This window comes from Sus scrofa, chromosome 8, assembly GCF_054392235.1.
Source record: "Sus scrofa isolate SSC_HxYL_T2T_F1_AM1 chromosome 8, Sscrofa_HxYL_maternal_Yorkshire_Landrace_v2.0, whole genome shotgun sequence".
NCBI lineage: Eukaryota > Metazoa > Chordata > Mammalia > Artiodactyla > Suidae > Sus > Sus scrofa.
In genome coordinates this window covers 85,834,517-85,858,663 of record NC_139390.1, presented here as the reverse complement: position 1 = coordinate 85,858,663, position 24,147 = coordinate 85,834,517, and the positions used below count along the sequence as shown (strand labels likewise).

The following is a 24,147-nucleotide window of genomic DNA, read 5'->3' as shown; positions in this document are numbered from 1 at the left end:
AAGTATAATCATTTTTCTTTAGGTTTTTAAATAACATAATATCTGGAGAGCACAGTTCTAGTTCACTAAACAGAGGCTGATTTGCTTTGACTCTAAAGAATTCCGATTAACCTCACACTTAAAGCTAGAAACCAAAATCACAACACCAGGTTATTTGTACTGAAGAACACACTAACATGCTTGGATGCATTCTACAGTGTGGAGGACCTGTTTCACTACTATCATACATTGGTTGGACATTATAGAAGGATTTTTTTAAAAAGACAGACAGTGCTCTTGACTCTTGCACATAGCTATGACAGTGTGCAGAGATGTTTGTACAAATAATTAGGCACCAGCAGCTACTGTAAAATTCCTCTCCCACCCATCTCTTCTATACTTTTCCTTCATTCTCCCCTCCCCCCTTTTTCTTGGATCTTTGACCCACTGTGCCAGGCTGGGGATTGAGCCTGCAGATCAGTGCTCCAGAGATGCTACCAATCCCTTTGCACCAAAACAGGAATGCCTACACTTTTCCATCTTCTGTCTTTAAATTTTACTCTTAAAATCTCTAAGAGGAGCCCCCTCAGACAGTCGGATGGAGGGTAATATCCATCATTGTGAAAAGCACAAGTGAAAAACCAAAACACATCAGCTTCTTAGTTCAGAGGTCCCGAGGGTATACCTGTATATTGACTAGAAAGAAACGTACTCAGTGTTCAGCCTGCGCTATGATCCTTTTATGTCTCTGCATGGCTACAGGTTCCTGGTACTTCAAACCACATGCATGTACTTCAGAATATTGATTGAAGGAATGAATATATAAGTAAATGAAAGTTTGAATGTTTCTTTAAATGAGTTGGGACAGCTCATTTTTCACACAGACACCTGTCAACTTACTCTGAAAAAAAAAAAAAAAGCAGGTCTTAAAATGGGACAGTATATACTGTGATGTGAATGTTTAAAAACATACGCATGGTAGTCATAGACACCGAGTCCTTTCCATGCACGAACAAAGGAATTACAGTTAAAATTGTTGGAATACCTCTCTCATTTGCAGCATGACAAAAAGATGAATTTTTGAAAATAAAGTTATGTGTTTTGTACCAGCAGCTGTCAATATATCTCTAGTCTCCAGGTGTTTGCATACTAAATGAAATCTGGGCGCCTCCACATTTTTTTTAAACTTCGTCATTCACTATTTTTGCACGCTATGCACACATTTAGGAGTTCCCGTTGTGGCTCAGCAGGTTAAGAACCCAACTAGTATCCATAAGAATGCAGGTTTGATCCCTGCCCTCACTCAGTGGGTTAAGGATACAGAGTTACTGCAACTGCCATGTAGGTCTCAGATGTAGCTCAGACCTGGCATTGCTGTGGCTGTGGTAGAGACCAGCAGGTGCAACTCCAATTCGAACCCTAGCCTGGGAACTTCCATGTGCTGCGGGTTCCACCCTAAAAAGACCAAAAAAAAAAAAAAAAAGCATACTTTAAACACTAAATAATCTTATTCATTGATTTATTTTTAAGTCTACAATATCTATATTTATAGAGAAATATCTGTGCTCCAAATTTTAAAGACAACTATAGTTTTAGTATTACAAGATTTATATACTTGTTTAAAGTAAGGTTTAACTTTAAAGGCATTGAAAATGTTATATGCCCTCCAGGGTAATCTTATTTAACAGGTTAATTTATTCTAATGTTATATAATCAAAATAGGATTCAGGCAAACTATATTTGAACTTAGATTAACATAATGACATACCTTTAACAGAAAGTCTTATCAACTCCCTGCAATTATCAAATGTTCTAATTTAGCTGACAGTCAAACAATACAGAGGACAATTATAAAAATTCCAAAGTATTGTGAAAACATTTTTACTTCATTATATTGCAATCCTGGGGAGAAAAATCATCATTCTCCCCTAGGAATATTAAATGATTTTCAACTTAAACAAAATTTATATCTAATAAAGATCAGTTTTTGTTTCATGTAAAGTTTCATGATGAAGTACTATTTCTTACCATTTAATAATGTGTAGTTGGAAAAGGAAAGGAATTGAGCTTAAAACGGTCATGCAGAGCAACATTTAAGGGGCCAAAAATGCATGGTCAGAACTTTCCAAAGAGGCAATAAGAGCTTTTGCAGGGCCAGGCTGCCTCAACTCCAGGTCTTTGCCTCACCACCACTCCCAAGATAGAGCAAAAGGGGGAGCAAGTAGCGTTTCTTTCAATTGCTTCAGAAAACATTCGAAGAACAAAACTAGCCGCCAATTTTAAAGCTTGAGGGGAAAAAGTTGCCTTTCATAAAGAGCCAGGATGGGTTGGGAAGCACATGTGTGGTGCTGGCGGGGTGATGTTCCTGATGAGACTCTGAACTTGAATTACCATCACAGTTATAGTTAAGGTCATGACGTTTGAGCAAGCTACTTAGCCTCAGTGTCCTCAGATCCTCAATTCAATGATCATTTTCTAATACCTCTTAACTGACTCCCCATAAAAGTGAAAAGGGAATTGGGCAAAATGACATGTAGGGTCCTTTGCAGGGCTTAAATATTCTAGTTACAAGTAGTTTTACAAATTACTGGGAGAAAATATGCCAAGATAATAAAAAGTGATTGTATTAATGAAAATGAACTCTTGGTAATATTTTACTTTATAATTTTATAAATTGTCTAAAAATCTTTATATTAAGTTTATACACAAAATAGCAATGAATAGCTGTATATATATTCATTTTCAGATTCTTTTCCACTATAGGTTATTACAGAATGTGGACCATAGTTCCCTGTGCTGTACACTAGGACCTCGCTGTTTACTGTATATATAGTCATGTGTATCATTAATCCTTAACTCCTAGTTTATCCCTCCCCTCCTTTCCCTTTGGTAATCATAAATTGTTTCCCATCTCTGTGAGTCTATTTCTGTTTTGTAAATAACTTCCTTTGTATCTTTTCTTAGGTTCCATATATAAGCAATATCATATATTTGTCTCTCTGTTTGACATTTCAACAAGCAAACTGTTTTTAATCATTGTTATTTTAGAAGGGATGGTTATGCACATTATGAATATTTTCACTGAAGGACACTTTTTTTCCTGTGGGCATAAAATAAACTTAGAGGAGTCCTGACTATTCTCCTAATATATGGTAAATGTCTGCACCACAATTCAGGCTCCTTTCTCTTGCAAAGCCCCATCCACGTTCTGCCTCTTAAGACTACTTAGCAGAGCAGCTGAAAACTCAGCCTGTGCTTGTTTTACATCACTCATCATTTTATATCTTCAATTGTAGTTAATTATGTATATGTATCATTTCCCAGGCCTAAATCATAAACACAGAGGGAAAATGTTCTATTTACTTTTGAGACTTCCTTACATTTATCACAGAGTATTGAACACAAGGCACTCAATAAAGATTTGCAGAGTGACTGAATATGCTCTTATTACCTTGGACTTTTGCCTCCATTATGATTAAATTATATTTTATTAAATTAAAAATGTTAAATATTAAAGAACTGAACCATGCTATGTTACAGTCATGTCATATTACTGTGATCTTTGAACTTATCCAGAGAGACTAAACGAGAGTAATTTTAACATATAAAATATGAAAAAACAGCTTAACTGGATATATACATTCATAAAACAAATAGATAATGTATAAATGCTATGTGCTAAGGTATTTTAGTGCGGATATTAGGAATATGTTCTCAAAAGCTTATAGAACTACCAGAGAAAGAAATATTCCAAATAAAATATTTTCACATGTATGAATGGTTAAACACTAAACCATTTTTAGATTATTTTGAAAAATGGTTTAGCATGTATGAAATGATTAAACACTAAACCATTTTTACATGATTTTGAAAAATTAATTATAAAATGACTTCACTCATTTCTATTTTTTTGAAATGCTATATTTTACTTTGATGTGACAAATATTCTTTTCACTATGGCTAACATGGCAAAATTAAAATAATAAAAAAAGTAAACATATGAAGAATGATAAAAAATAGACAATACTTTTGATTTTAAAATTAAAGAATATGTAATATACATGGAAGTTTATGGTGATAATTTTTAAGTCTGTAATCTTTATTACAATTAAGTAAGAAATGTATAATAAAATGAGTAGAATGTTTAGAAAAATTAGAAAATTCAGTCACACCAAAATACTTAAAGTCTACTGGCTTCACACAATGTAGAGATTAAAATTTGTAAATTGTTACATTCATTTCATGCAATTATATGAATAGAGTATACATGTCATGCTATTCTATAATTTTTTTCATTATAAATATATCTTATGATTTCCTATTAGTAAATACCCAACAAAATAATTTTAATGGTCATACTGAATTCCATCTTATTAATGAATCAAAATTTATTTAACCATTACTCTACTACTGCAGATTTACATTTTCAACATCTATAATAATTACAATGCTATAATTACTATCATACATAAATCTATAAGCATTAAGATCAATTTTATACACATTTCACTGAATTCTGAGTATTAATCATAATTTAATATTCTGTTGATAAATCAAAATAAGTCATCTTTACAGTAAATTTATTGTGTAAAATTGTAAGTGCTTGCATTAGGTTCAGAATGTCTGAGCTGAAATACTGATTATGCCACCCACTAGTTGGAGGACCACACAAGTTCTTTAGCCAGTCTAGGACATGGTATTTCTTCTATAAAATTAGTTCAACAATAGCATCTACAATGATAATGATGATATAGGAAAATCATGTAAAATGTATAGCCCTTCGACTTAGAGTAAACATTAACTTTATATTAATTATGCAATTTTATCATCATAACAATCCAAGTAGATAAAAGAGTTGTTACATAGTATATACGCCTATATAAATATACTTTGTATAAATGATTGATGTATATACTTATATATATAATTAGAAATTAAAGTTAATCATATTTTAAAAATCTACGTAAAAGTATATATGCCATATATAATACATATATTTTAAAATGTTATATATAAACATATATATATAAATGTGTGTATAATGCATCCATAATTTATATTAACAAAAACTGAGTAAAGTAAGGACGTGTATTGCCAATTGATTATTTTGTTGTTCTTGCCATTGTATATGATGTTCACCAATTTATCAGGCTTTATATAACCACTGTCTAAGAAGAGTCCCCCTGAAGGACCCCAAACAGCTAAGGCAATCTTCAGAAAAGAACAACAAAGCTGGAGGCATTGTGCTTCCTGATTTCAAACTATATTACAAAGCCATTGTCATCAATATAGTATGGTATTGACATTAAAACAGACAAAAAAACAGTGGAACAGAATAGAGAGCATAAGCATACACATGTGTGGTCACTTAACTAATGAAAAAACAGCCAAGAATATAAAGCAGAGACTAGACAGTTTCTTTAAGAAATTGTGTTGGAAAAATTGGATAGTCACATACAAAAGAATGAAAATGGATTACTCTCTTACACCATACCAAATCACTGGTTCAAAATAGATTAAAAACTTGAATGTAAGAACTGGAACCATAAAACTCCTAGAAGACAACATAGGTGGCAATTACTTGACGTGAATCTTGGTGATAATTTTTCTTTGGATTTGACACCAAAAGCAAAGGCTACAAAAGCAGAGGTAAATAGGTGGGACTAAATTGAGCTGAGAAGTTTCTGTGCAGCAAAGGAAACCATCAAGAAAATGAAGACAACCTACTGAATAGGAGAGCATATTTTTGCAACTGTTGTATCTGATAAGTGGGTAATATCCAAAAAAATATTAAGAATGCATACAACTCAATAACAAAAAAACTCCAAGCTACCTGATTTTAAAATAGGTAGAGCATCTAATATGGATTTTTTACAAAGACATATAGATGGGCAACGGGTAAATGAAAAGGTGTTCAATGTCACTAATCAGGAAAAATCTAAACCACAATGAGATATCACCACACACCTGTTAGAATGGCTGTTATCAAAGAGAAAACAAATAGCAAGTGTTGGTGAGAATGTGAAGAAGAGGCAACCACTGTAACCTGTTGCTAAAAGTAGAAATTGGTGCAATCACTATGGAAAATAGTATCAAAGTCCTTAAAAAGTTTAAAATAGAACCATCCTGCAATTTCATTTCTGGGTGTTTATCTGAAGGAAGCAAAAGCACTAACTCAAAAATACATGTACCCCAATTCTCATCGCAGTGTTATATACAATAGCCAAAACATAAAAGCAACCTCAGTGTCCACCAATAGATGTAGGGATAAAATAAATGTAGAGCATATATACACAATGGAATATTATTTGGTTATAAAAAAGAAGGAAATCTTGCTATTTGCAACAGCATAGATGGACCATGAGGTCATAATGCTGAGCAAGTAACATAAATCAGAGAGAGAAAAATAAATTCAGTATGATCTGACTTAAAAATAGAATCTTAAAAGAAAAACCCTGAATTCATAGATACAGAGAATAAGTAGATAAGTGGTTGCTAGAAGCAGGGGGTGGGAAAATAGGACAAGGTGGTCAAAAGGTACAAACTTAAAGCTATAAAATAAATATGTCATGGGGATATAATGTATAACTTGGTGATTATAGTAAATAATACCATAACTTACATTTGAAAGTTACTAAAAGTGTAGATCTTAAATGTTCTTATCACAAGAAAATTATCTATAACTATGTATCATGATGGATGTTAACTAGACTTACTGTGTTAATTATTTCATAATGTATACAAATATCAAATCATTAAGTTGTACACCTGAAACTAATATAAAGTTATATGTCAGTTTGTCACAATAAGTAAAAAATGCCCTATGCTAAGTTGTGCAGGATAATTCAATAAAAAAAAAAAGAATTTCTTAGGAGTTCCTGTTAAGGTGCAGTGGAAATGAATCCGACTAGAAACCATGAGGTTGCAGGTTTGATCCCTGGCCTTGCTCAGTGGGTTAAGGATTCAGCATCACTGTGAGCTATGGTCTAGGTTGCAGACACTGCTCAGATCATGCATTGCTGTGGCTGTGGTGTAGCCAGCAGATGCAGCTCCAATTCAACCCCTAGCCTGGGAACCTCCATATGCTGCAGGTTTGGCCCTAAAAAGCAAAAAAAAAAAAAAATCTTAAAACAAGTTAGTTCCCACATGTGGCCTTTCCCATACTTTTCCCTTTGCTTCTATTCTCCACTTAGTAATTCTAAACTATTCTGCAAGGGTAAACTCACATATCATCATCTTTATAAAATCATCTCTAATACTGCCAGAAAAAGTCATTCCTTTTTCCTGGACTCAAAATTGTGCTTAATTGCTTCTATTAAATCAACTACCATGAAATTTCTATTTTGTTTCTTTTTGCATCTTTTATTGAGAATAACTTTTCCCCACGGTCTTAAAAAAAAAGCCTAATAGTTCTACAGCTACGTGACAGGTTAATACTAGGACTCGTTTTTATACCTCTTTAACTAATCAATTATAATTTTATAGCCATACTGACAAGTAACTCCCAGAACCAATATTAAATGAAACCTGTTTTATCAGCTGTTGAAAACATACCTCAGTAAACACACTTCTGAAAACCAACCAATCAGTGATAGACTCTACTTTTGAAAGTTAACCAGTGAACAAAAGTTTCACTCTAGTAACACATTTCTTTGAAGGCCAGTCAATCAGCAACTCAGTGTTTCCTGAGGGACCATGCTCAATCCTACGTCATTTCACTCCTACTGTTAACAACTACAAATCACTGACCACTATGCTTTGCAACACATTACCCCAAAACTAGAAGCTTAAAACAATAAACATTTGTCTCACATAGTTTCTGAGAGTTAGGAATCTGCAATGGATACTCTGGATGGGTCAGGCTAGAATCCCTCAAGAAGCTGAAGTCAAGCTGTCACTGGAGCTGCAGTCATCCCTGTAGAAGTACTGATTGGGGCTGGAGGCTCCACTTCTGTGTTGCATCACTCACACAGACCTCCATTCCTTACTGGCTGGAGCAAATGCCCTTAGTTCATCAGCACGTAGCCCTTACAACAGGCATGACATGGTAGCTAGCTTTCCTGAGGAGCTTATCCAAAAGAATTCTCTTGTGGTGCAGCAGGTTAAGGATCTGGTGTTGTCACTGCTATGGTGCAGGTTAGGTTCCTTGGTCTGGGAAATTTCACATACCACGGGTGAGGCAGAAAAAAAAATCTCAATGCAAAAGAGAGCAAGGGAGAAGCCACAAAAATCTATCACCTAGCCTCAGCAGTAACATACCATCACTTTAGCTGAATTCTGTTGGTAAGAAGAACCAACCCTGATACAATATGTGTATTTCCAAGTGGGCGTGAATACCAAGAGGGGTATAGATGACTGGGCTCATCTTAAGGGCTAGCTACCTACAATTCTTCTCAAAAAATATCGGAGTTCCCGTCGTGGCGCAGTGGTTAACAAATCCGACTAGGAACCATGAGGTTGCAGGTTCCATCCCTGGCCTTGCTCAGTGGGTTAAGGATCCGGCGTTGCCGTGAGCTGTGGTGTAGGTCGCAGACATGGCTCGGATCCCATGTTGCTGTGGCTCTGGTGTAGGCCAGCAGCTGCAGCTCCGATTAGACCCCTAGCCTGGGAACCTCCATATGCCGCAGGAGCGGCCCTAGAAAAGACAAAACAAACAAACAAACAAACAAAAAATATCAACACTCTGCTTTGCTCAGAGACTGTCTAACCAGCATGAATATCCCTTACTTTAGATGAAAAATGAACTCAGCTTTGAGTTTTTATTTCAGATATCGAAGGTTACTGTTATCCTTTGTCATTTAGAGATGTTCTTCAAAGATTTTTTTTAAAATTCTCATTTGGTATCACTCTATTTGACTCATGGACCAATAGGAGTACTCACTAGGATTAAGAGAACCAAAATCTGATTGAGACAAAATCTGGATCTCCTAGAATGTGAACACTTCTAAAACAGGGATTAATCTTTAGATGTTTTTCAAGCTTTGTTGCCAAGCATAGAGTAGACACTCAATTCATGCTCACTAAATAAACAGATGCAGAAGTCAAATAATGACACAACAATGCTACAATTTTTATTTTACAAAGATAAACAGTAAAAGATTACATGGTAGGTTTTGGTAAATGTGCAACTCACATTTCCTTTAACTTACAGATCTGATGCCATACCTTTTATTTATTTATTTATTTTTGGCTTTTGTCTTTTTAGGGCCACACCCATAATATATGGACGTTCCCAGGCTCGGGGGTCCAATTGGAGCTGAAGCCTCTGGCCTATACCACAGCCACAGCAATGTGGGATCCGAGCCACGACTGTGACCTACACCACAGCTCATAGCAATGCCAGATCCTTAACCCACTGAGCAAGGCCAGGGATTGAACTCACATCCTCATGGATGCCAGTTTGGATCGCTAACGACTGAGCCACTATGGAAACTCCCTGATGCCATATCTTAATGTCCTCTTCCCCACCTCAATGCTTCCAACCTGCCTGGTGAAACTGAGGTTGAGGGAATGGGAAGCACAGATCTGATACTATCACTTCAGTTGAGGAAGACCTACTTCATCATCCTATAGAATTTTTAATTATTTGACAACAGTTAAAAATACTTAAACTCAATACAACATAGCATTCATTTTTATCTTTCTTTAAGATTATTCTTGTGAGTATACTAAATGTTGAAAGTTTTAACCAACTGAGCCATATAAAAATTAAATGACATTTTCCCCACCAGCATTGATACTTATCACAATAAAACATATTGACATCATTTGTCCTTAGTGAATAAAAGCAAAGGGACATTAAAGAACACGAAAGTGGAGGCTGCCAGGAGTTTATAGTTGGCAAAAGGGAGATCAACAGTATATACTCAAACAATTTTTCAAGTTCAGCTGAATTTAAAATGTAGTTTTAAGTGACTACCTTACTCTTCTCAAACAAGCAGATACTCTATAGGCAAAGCACAATACTGAACTAGCTGTAGTACATTTAAACTTATCCATATAATAGTAGACCCCTTCTATACTTAGCAGATATAAGTGATATGAAACATGTGGCACTCCTTTCAAATCAAGATTTATTTGGGTTTTTCATTTTATAAGAATTATCCTATGGAACACCTCAAAGAAACAGGTTCAACACCAAACTTTGCTTTGACAAGAGGAATAAATGTCCATATTCCAAATAAGTTAAGGAAAATCAAGACAACTCAGAGTAGGAAATTTAAGAAGGCAAAATAAATTATATACACATATATTAAATAGCTACAAGAAAATATGCCCTCCAAAAAAGGAAATAAAAATGATGGACAGAAATCCAAGTTAATGCTGATGTGAATTTTAAAAGTCTAAAAACGTTTAAAGATATAAGCAGAACATTTAGTAGCTAGGATTATATTCACAATAAATCAGACTTACTGGATTATTATAATTTAGTCTGAGTTCCATCACTTAAAACAAATGAGAAAATGTGGGAAATGTTTAGAGAGAAGTGCCAAAAGATATTAAGGATTAGGTAAGGGGCTTATGAGGAATAATACTTTAAAAAGATTATTTTTAGAAAAAAAAAGTCAATCATCTATGCATAGCCTTTGTTTTGTGGAGGGTGAAACAGGTAACAACTGCAATAAAGGATATGTAAGAAAACAAAGTCTTATGTTGCAAAGCAGAAAACTCTGAGAGAGAAGATCATCAAAAATCAGATCTGTCTGTCAAGGACAACTGTGTAATTGCTACAGTCTTTATAGATAGGACAGATTCTCATTTGGCTAACATCTATCAGGTCTTGTCTCAAGGAAGTGGAGAAAACTGAAGGGCATAAAAAGATACCTTGTATTCATAACAGGTAACATAACAGTGATTAGGCTAGTAAATCAGCTTCCAGTGTTAATTATATAACTTAAAAGAATTTATGCTATAAAGGCAAGTAAAATGTACTTTGTGAAGGATGCAAAATGATACATGAAAAAGAGGTAGCAGAACTAGAGGTCTTTGCTCATTATTAGGAATCGAAACTAATTAGAAAACTTACATTAATACAATAATGTGATTTCAGTTAAGAATTAATCACTGGGATTACTGGATCATACGATAGTTCTATATTTAGTTATCTGGGGTAACTCCATACTGTTTTCCATAATGGTTGTACCAATTCACATTCCCACCAACAGTGTAGGAGGGTTCCCTTTTCTCCACACCCTCTCCAGCATTTGTTATTTGTAGACATATTGATGATAGTCATTCTGACTGGTGTGAGATGGTAATTGATTGTAGTTTTAATTTGCACATCTCTAATAATTAGTGATGTTAAGAATTTTTCCATATGCCTGTTGGCCATCCGTATGTCTTTGGAGAAGTGTCCAATTAGGTCTTCTGCCCATTTTTCAACTGGATTGTTGTTCTTTGGGGTTTTTTTTTTTGCTATTGAATTGTATAAATTGTTTGTATATTTTTTGAGATTAAGCCCTGTCAGCTGCATCATTTGCAACTATTTTCTCCCATTCGGTAGGTTGTCTCTTTTTTTTTTTTTTAATGTTTTACTTTGCTGTACAAAAGCTTGCAAGGTCTCATTGGTTTATTTTTGTTTTTATTTCTATTGCCTTGGGAGAATGACTTAAGAAAACATTTGTACAGTTGATATCAGAGAATGTTTTGCCTATGTTCTCTTCTAGGAGTTTGATGGTGTCTAGTCTTATGTTTAAGTCTTTCAGCCTTTTTGAGTTTATTTTTGTGCATAATGTAAGGGTGTGGACTAGTTTCACTGATTTATATGCAGCTGTCCAGTTTTCCTAGCACAACTGTGGAAGAGCCCATCCTTTTCCCATTTTATATTCTTGCATCCTTTGTCAAAAATTAATTGACTGGAGGTGTCTGTGTTTATTTCTGGATTATGTATTCTGTTCTACTGGTCTATATGTCTGTTTTTGTACCAGTACACACTGTCTTGATTACTATATATTTGTAATATTGTCTGAAGTCTGGGAGAGTTATGGCTCCTGCTTGGGTTTTTTGTTTGTTTGTTTTTTTGTTTTGTTTTGTTTTGTTTTTTCCTCAGAATTGCTTTAGAAATTCTGAGATTTTCATGGTTCCACATAAATTTTTGGATCATTTGTTTTAATTCTGTGAAAAAAAAAGGTCATGGGTAATTTGATAGGGATTGCATTAAATCTGTAGATTGCTTTGGGTAGTATGGCCATTTTAACTATATTAATTCTTCCAACCCAGGAGCATGGAATAGATTTCTATTTCTTTGAGTCCTCTTTAATTTCCTTGATTAATGTTTTATAATTCTTAGCATATAAGTCTTTCACCTCCTTGTGCAGGTTTATTCCTAGGTATTTAATTTTGGGGGGTATGACTTTAAAAGGTATTGTATTTTTGTATTCCCTTTCTAATATTTCATTGTTAGTATACAGAAATGCAACTGATTTCTGAATGGTAATCTTGTATCTGCTACTTTGCTAAATATGTTAATAAGTTTGAGTAGTTTTTGTGTGGGGTCCTAAGGGTTTTCTCTATATAGTATCATGTCATCTGCATAGTGTGACAATTTTACCTCTTCTTTTCCATTTTGGATACCTTTTATTTCTTTTGGTTGTCTGATGGCTGTGGCTAGGCCTTCCAATAATATGTTGAATAAAAGTGGTGAGAGTGGGCACCCTTGTCTTATTCCAGATGCTGGAGAGAGTGTGGAGAAAAGGGTACCCTCCTACACTGATGGTGGGAATGTAAACTAGTACAACCGCTATTGAAAACAGTATGGAGGTACCTCAGAAAACTAAATATAGAACTATCAGATGATCCAGCAATCCCACTCTTGGGCATATATGCAGACAAAACTTTCACTGAAAAGGATATGTGCACCCCTATGTTCATTGCAGCACTATTCACAATGGCCAATACATGGAAACAACCTAAATGACCATTAACAGATGAATGGATTAAGAAGATATGGTATATATACACAATGGAATACTACTCAGCCATAAAAAGAGCAAAATAATGCCATTTGTAGCAACAAGTTTGGAACTAGAGACGCTCATACTAAGTGAAGTAAGTCAGAAAGAGGAAGACAAATACCATATGATATCACTTATATCTGGAATATAATATAGAGCACAAATGAACTTTGCCACAGGAAACAAACTCATGGACATGTAGAACAGACTTGTGGTTGCTGCGGGAGGGGGAAGGAGTGGGATGGACTGGGAGTCTGGGGCTAATAGTTGAAAACTATTGCATTTGGAATGGATAAGCAATGAGATCCTGTTGTATGGCACAGGAAACTATATGCAGTCACTTGTGATGGAACATGAAGGAGGATAATGTGAGAAAAATAATGTGTGTATGTGTGTGTGTGTGTGTTTATGACTGGGTCACTTTGCTGTACAGCAGAAATTGACTGAACACTGTAAATCAACTATAATGGAAAAAATAAAAATCAATTAAAAAGTAAAAAAAAAAGACACATTAAAAGTCTAGCCTTCCAAAATAACCTTTCCAAAAATAAATTTGACATGACATAATGCTCCTGGAAAAAAAAATTACAGACTTTTTCTTTAACTTCATTGATGTTCTAAGATTATAAAATTATGATTTAGAAGAAATACTTTGTGTATATTAAGCAATTTGAAATTATAATTTGTGCAGCATTCCAGTTACTTGGAAGCAGTTAAGAATTCTAGGATCTAAAATATGAATATAGCAAGTATTTTTAGAGTATGTATTTTTAGAGTAATAATACTACACAATTTGTTAGCAACCTATGCCATTCATAGAGCATTCAGTAACTCTATTAACTACTCTTCAGTTCTTGCTGATGATACATCTCTAAATCCACAAAGTGAAATCAATAAACATTGTGGAGTATTAATGTTGCACCACATAATAAATTCCCAGAGCTATCTTTCCTAACATGTTTACAGTCAAGGAGCTACTGAGCATCAGAAAGCACGTCTGTAACAGACTAATCTTTTTCAAGGCAAGTGCTGTAAACTCTGTCAACTAATTTAATAACAACTGTAATTCAAAAAGATGCAAGGCCCTGGTCACTTACTAAAAAGAGGAAAGGAAGTATAAAACCTCAGAAGATGGAGTCCTTAACTTATAAGGCCACTTACGTATTTCCTTCCTCTTTGTTTTATTTGAAGCAAATATTCACAAATGGGGTCTAAAGAATGAACACAAATTTTTTAGAATGGTATGTTAACTTTTGGGGGGGAATTGCATAGAGAAAATTAATTGCAATCCAAGTCTTGATTAATCTTATAGAACCAAAAGCCTTTAACTTTCTTTTTTTTTTATAATTTTTCCCTCTTTCTTTCCATATTCTTCTTCCAGACTAATAGAACTGAGCAGTTAAAGACACCTTTATATACACAAGCCGAATGAGACTGCATTAAATTTGTGACTCTCTGTAGATAAGTTCTAATATGACAATTTTAAAACTTACAGGAGAAGTCATTCTTCAAAAATATTACCAAAATACAAATTCCTTTTTTTATCATTTATTTATATACACATGTATTTTTTTTTTCTCTACAGCATGGTGACCCACTTACACATACATATACATATTCTTTTTTCTCAAATGTGTTCCATCATAAGTGACTAGACAGAGTTCCCAGTGCTACACAGAATGATCCCATTGCTGACATCCCAAAGGCAACATTCTGCATTTTTCACTGTCTTGGTTCTTTAAATTTGTATTTTCAACTCTATTTTTATGTAAGTGTAAATGAAAAACTACACATATTTAAAATATATAATTTGATGAATTTTGACTTATGTTTACATCCATGGAACCATAACCCATCACCACAATCAAGTTAATAAACATTTCCATAACCCCCCAAATTGTCATCCATCATATTTCATTTCTATTCCCCAACTCCATCCCAGGTAACCACGGATCTGACTCTATCACAGGCCTATTTTGTTTGCAGCTTCTCAACTTTCATATAAATGGAATTATAATCTTGTATTCTGTTTTTCTGTCTGACCTCAGAAAAAAAAGAATTCTTTTTTTTCCTCTTTATGGCCACACATGAAAGTTCCCAGGCTAGGGGTCAAACCAGAGCTGCAGATGGGGCCTACGCCACAGCCATGGCAACACCAGATCTGAGTCATATCTGCAATCTATGCCACAGCTTGAGGCAATGCTGGATCCTTAACCCACTGAGCCAGGCCGGGGATGGAACCCGCATCCTCACAGAGACAACAAAGGGTCCTTAACCCACTGAGCCACAACAGGAACTCCCCCAAAATACTTCTTTTGAAACTTAGCCAAAGTTGTTCCAGCTCTTGTCAATTATGATTAAAGTTGCTATATACATTCCAACATAGGTTTTTGTATAAACAAATATTTTCATTCCTCTTGGGTAAATACCTAGGAGTAGGATGTCTAGGTTTTATGATTAGAGTATATTAATTTATAAGAAGGTAGTAAAGTCTTTAGAAATTGGCTATGTGGGATTTAGCATTTCCACCAGTGATATATGAGTTTTCCAGTTATTACACATTCTTACCAGACTCAATATTGTCTGATTTTTAAACTTTATTTTAGTAATTATAATAGATGAATAGTGAAGTGACATTATGGATTTTATTTGTATTTTCCTAATGGCTAATAATATTGGTCATATTTTTATGTGCTTATTTCTATCTATGTATTTTCTTTGGCTGTTTGATTCTCCAAAATACAAAGTTAATTCATAGAAGGATAGTCTTTTCAACAAATAGTGCTAGCACATTTGAATATCAATATGTTAAAAAAAAGAAATTACTCAACCTGTACCTTTAGCCATGTGTAGAATATAACTCAAAATAAATCATACATTGAAATATGAAACCTAAAACTATAGAATTTCTAGAAGAAAATTTTGTGACTAGAGGTCTAACTAATATTTCTTGGATATGACAATAAAGGTATGAGTTATAAAAGAATATAGCAGTAAACTGGACTTCATCAGAATTTAAAATTTCTGCTCTTCAGAAGTATTATTAAAAGAAAGAAAAGACAAGCCACAGAGTTGGAGAAAATATTGCAAAGCATATATATATGTTAAATGACTTATATTCAGAATATCTAAAAGACTCTCACCACTTAATAACTATATATATATATATATATATATATATATATAAATGGCCCCAAATTTAAAGAGACATTTCACCAAAGATACACAAATTACAAATACATGAAAATATGCTGTATATCATTATCTACTAGAGAAATGCAAACTAAAACTGCAATGGAATCCCAATGAGTAGGTTAACTACTAGAATGGCTAAAATAGAAAAAACTGATTACACTGAGTATTGATACAGCTATGGAACAAATGCAACTTCATGTTTCTGCTGATGGGGGAGATGAAATGGTATAATAACTTTGGAAAACAGTTTAGTTCAGAGAAATGCAAACATATGTCTATACACAGACCTATACATAAATGTTCATAGCACCTTTCCTTGTGGTATCACTTTCAAAAATAACAACAAACAACCCAAATGTCAATCATCAGCTGAATGGATAAACACAGTATGTTTCTACTATCCTGGAGTCACCAAAGTACAAAAGAGCCATTTTTAAAATTGCAAGCATAATACTTAAGAACTAAAGTGACTATCCCATAGGGCCTATGTATCATTCCACATTATCTGAGTGATGGGTAAGAGTCATAGAAAGTGCAAGGTCATTTCTTCCTTATCATTACAGGAAGTAATAAGGTTCAACATCTTACCTATATATTTATAGCCTTCTTCCCCGTTGACTATGGGTTTTAGCCAAGTTGACCTGAGCCACATATTATTCTGCACATGGGCACCTTGAGGAGGGTAAAGTGTAAACAGCATTTCAATTGCTTTGGACTTGGTGATAATATTAGAGTGTTTTTGATGGTCTTCTATAAAAGAAAAAAAAAGAGGGAAAGAACATAATTTTTTTATTTTTAGACATTTTTACAAAACTTCTAATGTGTTTAAGGGAATGCAAATTAAAAACTATTGAATAATTTAAGTGCTAATGGTTATAGTGACAACGCAGTTTTCTTTAGCCAAAAATATTTCACCAAAAATCCTACTATTCAGATAATTCCTAGCAAAAATTAAGGAATAAGGGCTTTGCTTACTCTTCAAATGCTATCAGTGTAAAGCAGTGTTCTTAATAGCTATAGAAAAAAGTAAGATAATCAACTGACAGCATTCACATTGTACATTCCATAACATAATCGTATATTTTTAATGGCCATTAAACAATGAAATCAGAATTATATGACAAAGGTGTTGAGTACATGTAGAGTTCCATATACTGGAGCTACTGATAGAATAAACAGTCTTAGGCTATAATCTTAAAGAAAATGTAATAATATATTTACAAACATTTATAAGCACTTACGATATGCAAGAAAGTGTTCCAAGTGCTTAAGAACATTAATACATTTAAATTTCATAACATATCTGTAAGGTAGATACTGTTATTATCTCCATTTTGCACGAGGAATTTGGGGCACAAAAAAATGAAGTAATTTGCCTGTACCTTGCAGTCTATAAATGGTGAAAATTAGGATTTGTATTATCTGAGGAGAAGCTCTTATTAGTAAACAAATGCTTGTCAGGTGAACATGACCTGCATTAACTAGCAGATGAGGAAGATGGAAATAAAAACTAATTTGGATTTTAGAGGGAAAATTTTTCAGTTATGGTCCTTGGGCCTCCAATTTGTGTTTTCAGTTTTTGGTTGATAAGTCAAAGTCCTAAAATTCAATAAGGCAGTCTCCTGAGCAATTAACTTCAAGTGACCCTTCCTAGAAACATTCCAAAACAAAGAGAGATTCTGATATGTCAGAATTTACATTGTCTTTCTTTTCCATCCTACTACCTACCTTCCTTCCTTTCTTTCCATTTATTTTGTTAAATACCATACTTTGCGGTAAAGTATAAGACAATGTGACACAATGATTAAATGATTAGCAGAGTAGATTCGGTGGTGTGTAGTGTGCCAGATAGCAATTTATTGCCTTTTTCTAATCCCACCCTTCATTTTCCTACTGTGAGACTACAACATCTCTCCCTTGCCATAAGGCAAAATTTTAAGCATCCTCCATAGAGGTTAATATAGGGAACAAGGATAAAGGGGCTCTTCCTGTTTCTGGGGGCTCTTCTCTGATGCTGCCTACAGTACATAGTGACCGACAATACAGGTCACCTTCTGGGCCATGTTGCCTGGCACCTTAGGGAAGCCCCCACATACACGCTGGAAGTTTGATAGCAAGTTCCATGAGGAACCACCTTCCCTTGAATGGGTTCCAATGGGTTCCACATTGAAACACCTCCTTATAGGCAGTTTCCCCAGAACACTAGAAAGTAGCTTTTCAGTGAGTTCCACTAGTATCCTACTTCAGTGAATGTTTCTGTCACCCACCGGGTCACAGCTATGTCCTCTCCAAGAAGATTCAGAAGCCAGGAGGAAGGGAGGGAATCAGGGGTGGTCCTTAAAATGTGTTAAGTGCTCTGCCTCTGACCTAGGGTGAGCATCACCCCTCCCTATATCTCTAGGGCTGCTCCCTCGGCATATGGAGACTCCCAGGCTAGGGGTCTAATCTGAGCTGTAGCCGCCAGCCTACACCAGAGCCACAGGATCTGAGCCACATCTGCAACCTACACCACAGCTTATGGAAACGCCGGATCCTTAACCCACTGAGCAAAGCCAGGGACCGGACCCGCAACCTCATGGCTCCTAGTCGGATTCGTTAACCACTGAGCCATGATGGGAACTCCATCAATTCTTTAGGGTTCTTTTTCCCCTTAGCAGCCAATCATAGTTACTCTAACTGCAATCATAGTTAATAACTATTTATATTAAACTTTTTCTGCTCAAATTACAGTGTAGTTTTATTTTCTAATTATACCCTTATTGACACAAACAAACCTGGGCTCTAATTCTTGAACCCACTAACAAGCTCTGAAATATTAGACAAATTCAATTTATCTCCCAGTGATAATACTGACCTCATAGGGTTATTGTTAGGATTAAGTAATATAAAAGATACATAAAATGTATAGCCTCATGTCTATTAGTACTACATGAGTCGGTTATGAGTTTCTATCCAGTATTACTTCAATAATAAAAACTACGAGATGGGAGGAGGCAAGATGGTGGAAGAGTAGGGGGAACGTGCTGGCCCTCTCCCACAAACACAACAAAAAAACACATCTACACGAAAAACGACTCACACAGAACAGCAACTGAATGCTGGCAGAAGAATTTAAACCTCCAAAAATGGCAAGAATCTCTTGACATAAACTGGGTAAAACAAGAGAAAAGAGGAGAGAGAGAAGTGGAATCAGGACCAGACTGGCACTCCCAAGAGGGAACTGTGAAGGAGAAAGAGAACCCACACCCTGGGAAGTCACCTGACGGAAAGATCAGTCTAGCCAGAGGGATCTCCAGACATGGAGAAAAGCGCAGCAGCAGCAGGTCTGAGAACTGAAAAGCAGAGTGACAGCCACACAGATCATCTGAACCACTGGCACAGACACCAAAGACTGAGACGCTCGGGTGGGGACTGGGCACCAATACCTAGGCTCCAGAGGTTAGTCCCTGGGAGCAGGCTGGGGTTTGCGATGTGAAGACAGCCTAAGGGACTAGGAAGCGGTACATGGGGGTGGAGGGAGTGGAAAGCCGCAACACAGGGAACCAGGGAGAAGGTCTGGACCCGCAGGACAGACAAGGTGCCAGTGTTGGGGAAGGGAGGGGAGGAGGGGCGGGCGCCATAGAATACACCTTGTGCCCCAGTGTGCGTGCTTGCCCGCCAGCAAGCAGAAAGCAGAGCTTCCCAGCGCATCCCCCTCTCCCCAACCCAACCCAGGCCTGGCCAGAAGCAGCCTGCCAACCCGTCGGACTGGCCCCACCACCGGAGGGAAGCCAACCACCAATGCTGCTTTCCCCGGCCCCGCCTCCCTGCACACAGGAAGCATTCCATTCCTGCAGAGCAAGCCCGCAGGAACCACCAGCCCTTGGGAAGTGCTCCTTTGCCTTGGATTGACCCAGCTAGCCCCACCCATCCTCGAGAAGCACTTCACTCCTGCGGAACAAGCCAGACAGCACAACCCGCCCTCAGGAAGAGCTCTGCAGCCCGGGAGCGCCAGGGCAAGCCCTGCCTGGTCACGGAAAGTGCATCTCCACTTTGGTGTGCACCTGCCAGTCCTGCCCGCCCTCGGGAAGTGCTCCTTTGCCTCAGAGTAACCCGGCTAGCCCTGCCCACCCTCTGAAAGCACTCCACTCCCGCAGAGAAAGCCAGCCAGCACCGCCTGTCCTCCGGAAGTGCTCACCTGCCTCAGAGCATCCTGGATAGCCCCGCCTGCCCTTGGGAAGTGCCCTTTGCTGCAGAGTGACCCGGCTAGCCCCGCTCACCCTCGCGAAAGGCACAGCTTCCTCAAAGCAGGCTGACCAACACCACCAGCCCTCTGGAAGCACTCTGCAGCAGCACAAGGGCAAACCCTACCCACCACAGGGAGTGCACCTCCACCACGAAAAAGAAAAACACAAGCAAGATGAAGAAGCACAGAAACCATTCTCAGTTACAGCAACAGGAGAACTCACCTAAAGCAGTCAACAATTAAACAGACCTCTGCAGTCTGACAGACTTGGAGTTCAAAAGGGAGATAGTGAAAAGTCTGAAAGAATTAAGATATGAACAGTAACACAGATTCTCTCAGAAAGGAACTAGAAAACATAACGAGGACCCAAGAAAAACTAGAAAATTCATTTGCAGAGATACAAACTGAGTTAAGGACAGTAAAAACCAGAATGAATAATGCAGAGGAACAAATTAGTGATGTGGAAGATAGAATAATGGGAATCAACAAATCAGGAAAGCAAATAGAAAACAAAATGAAAAAACATGAGAGCAATATAAGAGACCTATGAGATAAAATAAAATGGGCCAATCTACGCATCATAGGAATTCCAGAAGGAGAAGAAAAAGAAAACAGAATTGAAAATACATTTGAAGGAGTTCCCGTCGTGGCGCAGTGGTTAACGAATCCGACTAGGAACCATGAGGTTGCGGGTTCGGTCCCTGCCCTTGCTCAGTGGGTTAAGGATCCGGCGTTGCTGTGAGCTGTGGTGTAGGTTGCAGACGCGGCTCGGATCCAGTGTTGCTGTGGCTCTGGTGTAGGCCAGTGGCTGCAGCTCCGATTGGACCCCTAGCCTGGGAACCTCCATATGCCGCAGGAGCGGCCCAAGAAATAGCAAAAAGACAAAAAAAAAAAAAAAAAAAGAAAAAAAGAAAATATATTTGAAGAAATTATCACTGGAAACTTGCCAAATCTAAAGGATCCTGAGTTTAAGATAATTTCTTCAAATATATTTTCTTCAAGTTAAACCCAAATAGACCCTACCAAGACATATTATGATAAAAATGGCAAAAGTTAATGAAAAAGAGGATTCTAAAGGCAGCAAGAGAAAAGCAAAGTGTCAATTAAAGGGAACCCCCATAAGGCTAACAAGAAAAAATGCTCAACATCACTGATTATTAAAGAAATGCAAATCAAAATTACCACTAGATACCACCTCACACCAGTCAGAATGGCCATCATTAATAAGTCTACAAATAACAAGTGCTGGAGGGGGTGTAGAGAAAAGGGAACCCTCTTGCACTGTTGGTGGGAATGTAAGCTGGTACAAACACTATGGAGGTACCTTAGAAAACTATACATAGAACTACCATATGATCCATCAGTCCCACTCTTGGGCATATATCCAGAGAAAACTCTACTTAAAAAAGACACACGAACCTGCATGTTCATTGCAGCTGTATTCACAACAGCCAAGACATGGATACAACCCAAATGTCCATGGAGAGACAACTGGATTAGGAAGGTGTAGTAATATATACACAATGAAATACTACTCAGCCATAAAAAAGAACAAAATAATGCCATTTGTAGCAACATGGATGGAACTAGAGACTCTCATACTGAGTGAAGTAAGTCAGAAAGATAAAGACAAATACCATATGATATAACTTATATCTGGAACCTAATATACAGCACAAATGAACCTTCCCACAGAAAAGAAAATCATGGCCTTGGAGAATAGACTTGTGGTTGCCCAGGGGGAGGGGGAGGGACTGGGGTGGTTGGGGAGCTTGGGGTAAAGGATGCAAATTATTGCCTTTGGAATGGATTAGCAATGAGATTCTGCTGTGTGGCACTGAGAACTATGTCTAGATACTTACAATGCAGCACAATAATGGGAGAAAAAATTATGTATACATGTATGTGTAACTGGATCCCCATGCTGTACAGTGGGGGAAAAAAAGTGTGTTGGCAGAAATAAGAATAACAAATTTTTTAAAAAAAGAAAAGTAATGGAAAGTATTAAAATAAAAAGTACGAACATCCATACTGCTCTTATCCAACACAGCTGATAAAGCCACTGGCTCTTAAACAAACAACAACAACAAAACTATGAGAGAATTAGGACATAATAAGTTACCGCACTTTTTATTGTAAACATTTAGGGTGTTTTATGCCTCTTTTTAAGAGGAGAAATTCAAAATTATTCCCTTCTAATGAAAAAAAGCAGACGTCTTCATATGTGCTCAGAATATATGAACAGATATTAGATGTATTTCATGTATCTAACTCTAAATTCTTTCTCATCTATCAACACAAGAAAGGAAGCCAAGACTATTACAAATCAGTGCCAAAGAGTAAACCTTGCTTTACTTTCTAACTCAGGTCCTACTTGCTCAAAAAGCTGAGCAGGGGAGCTCCTCAGGCAGCAGAGGGGTCTTCGAGCTGTGAAGGAGGCTAAGGATGCAACATCACGAAAAACCACAGGCGAAATTAAATACAATTCCGAAATTTTCCATCACATACAAAATAAGGAAACACAATAGATGAGAGTTTTTTCTCTTTGAAATCTATCATTATCTAGCAATAATAGATTTTTAAATAGCAGCCTATTTAGTGTAAGGGTCCAAATTGCACTTACAGTTTCTCTCTTCCCCAAGATTTATAAAATTCATTTAGCTTAAACAAGTGGTTTAGTAATAATCTAAACAAGAGTTTAGATTATTTAATAAGGTTATACTTACTAGTCTGAATAAAGCATTTAATTTTCCATCATGGTAAATGTTCCTACTGGGGGCAAAATGAAATGCCTACACTAAAATCTAAGCACTGGTGAATGCAGAACTGCCACCAGCTCTTCCTGGCTTATCCCGATTGAAGACTATGAAGAAATACACAAAGTCTGTGGAAAGTTGAACTTGCCAGGCTAACGTGCTATCACGATAGCTGTAGCATCAGACACACATTGAAGGTTTTTAGCTCAAGAGGCTTGTTAATGTCACCATTTTCCATAAGGTAATACAAGTGGAGCCTTGGAGCTTATATATAAAAAGGCATAATGATTTTGGAATAACTGTACCTTCCTTCATCATATCAAAGACTACAAAGAAGCACTTTCCAGTTTAGAAAACATATAGCTTGTAAACACATGCCCTCTACTTTTTGTTTGATTACATATGTCATCTCAAGATAGAAACTTCACTTGCTGATATTGATAACTTGTTATTTACAGAGGACCTTCCTTTTAATATACTGATAAGTCAATATTGCCACATTGGATTTAGATGTAGTAATACTGTTTTCAGAACTTAAAAGATTAAGAGTTCTTCCTTATTCCTTCTTCCTCGAGCCATTTACATTGTAAAACTCTGAAGATCTTAGATGGATGTGTTGAGGTCTGGTTTGGGGCAAAAGCCAACACAAAATTTCTATAACTCTCTATTTTTCCTAGATTATCTGCATTAGAAGTAGGAGTTCCAATGGCAGTGAAGCAGGTTAAGAATCCGATATAGTGTCCATGAGAATGCAGGCTTAATCCCTGGCCTCACTCAGTGGGTTAAGGATCCAGTGTTGTCCCAAGCTTTGGTGTAGGTCACAGATGCAGCTCTGATAGGGGGTTGCTGTGGCTGTGGTGTAGGCTGGCAGCTGCAGCTCCAATTCCACCCCTGGCCTGGGAACTTCCATATGCAACAGGTGTGGCCCTAAAAAAAAAAAAAAAAAAAAAAAAAAAAAAAAAAAAAAAAGTAGCTCTTGTGCTCAAGGCAGAAGCTCTAGAGCTGACCACTGCTTGGGCATGAACCTGGATCTGCCATT

The 24,147-nt window shown here is 36.5% G+C and overlaps 1 protein-coding gene across 4 annotated transcripts in view; it reads right to left on the bottom strand.

Moving 5' to 3' along the window:
- IQCM (IQ motif containing M) overlaps nt 1–24,147 on the bottom strand; it is a 605,776-nt gene that overhangs the window by 55,563 nt on the left and 526,066 nt on the right. For all 4 annotated transcript variants that reach the window (XM_084972727.1, XM_084972730.1, XM_084972732.1 and 1 more), the window contains one exon: nt 16,716–16,877. In XM_084972727.1, coding sequence (XP_084828853.1) covers nt 16,716–16,877 — 162 coding nt within the window. The remainder of the gene's footprint in view (nt 1–16,715; nt 16,878–24,147) is intronic.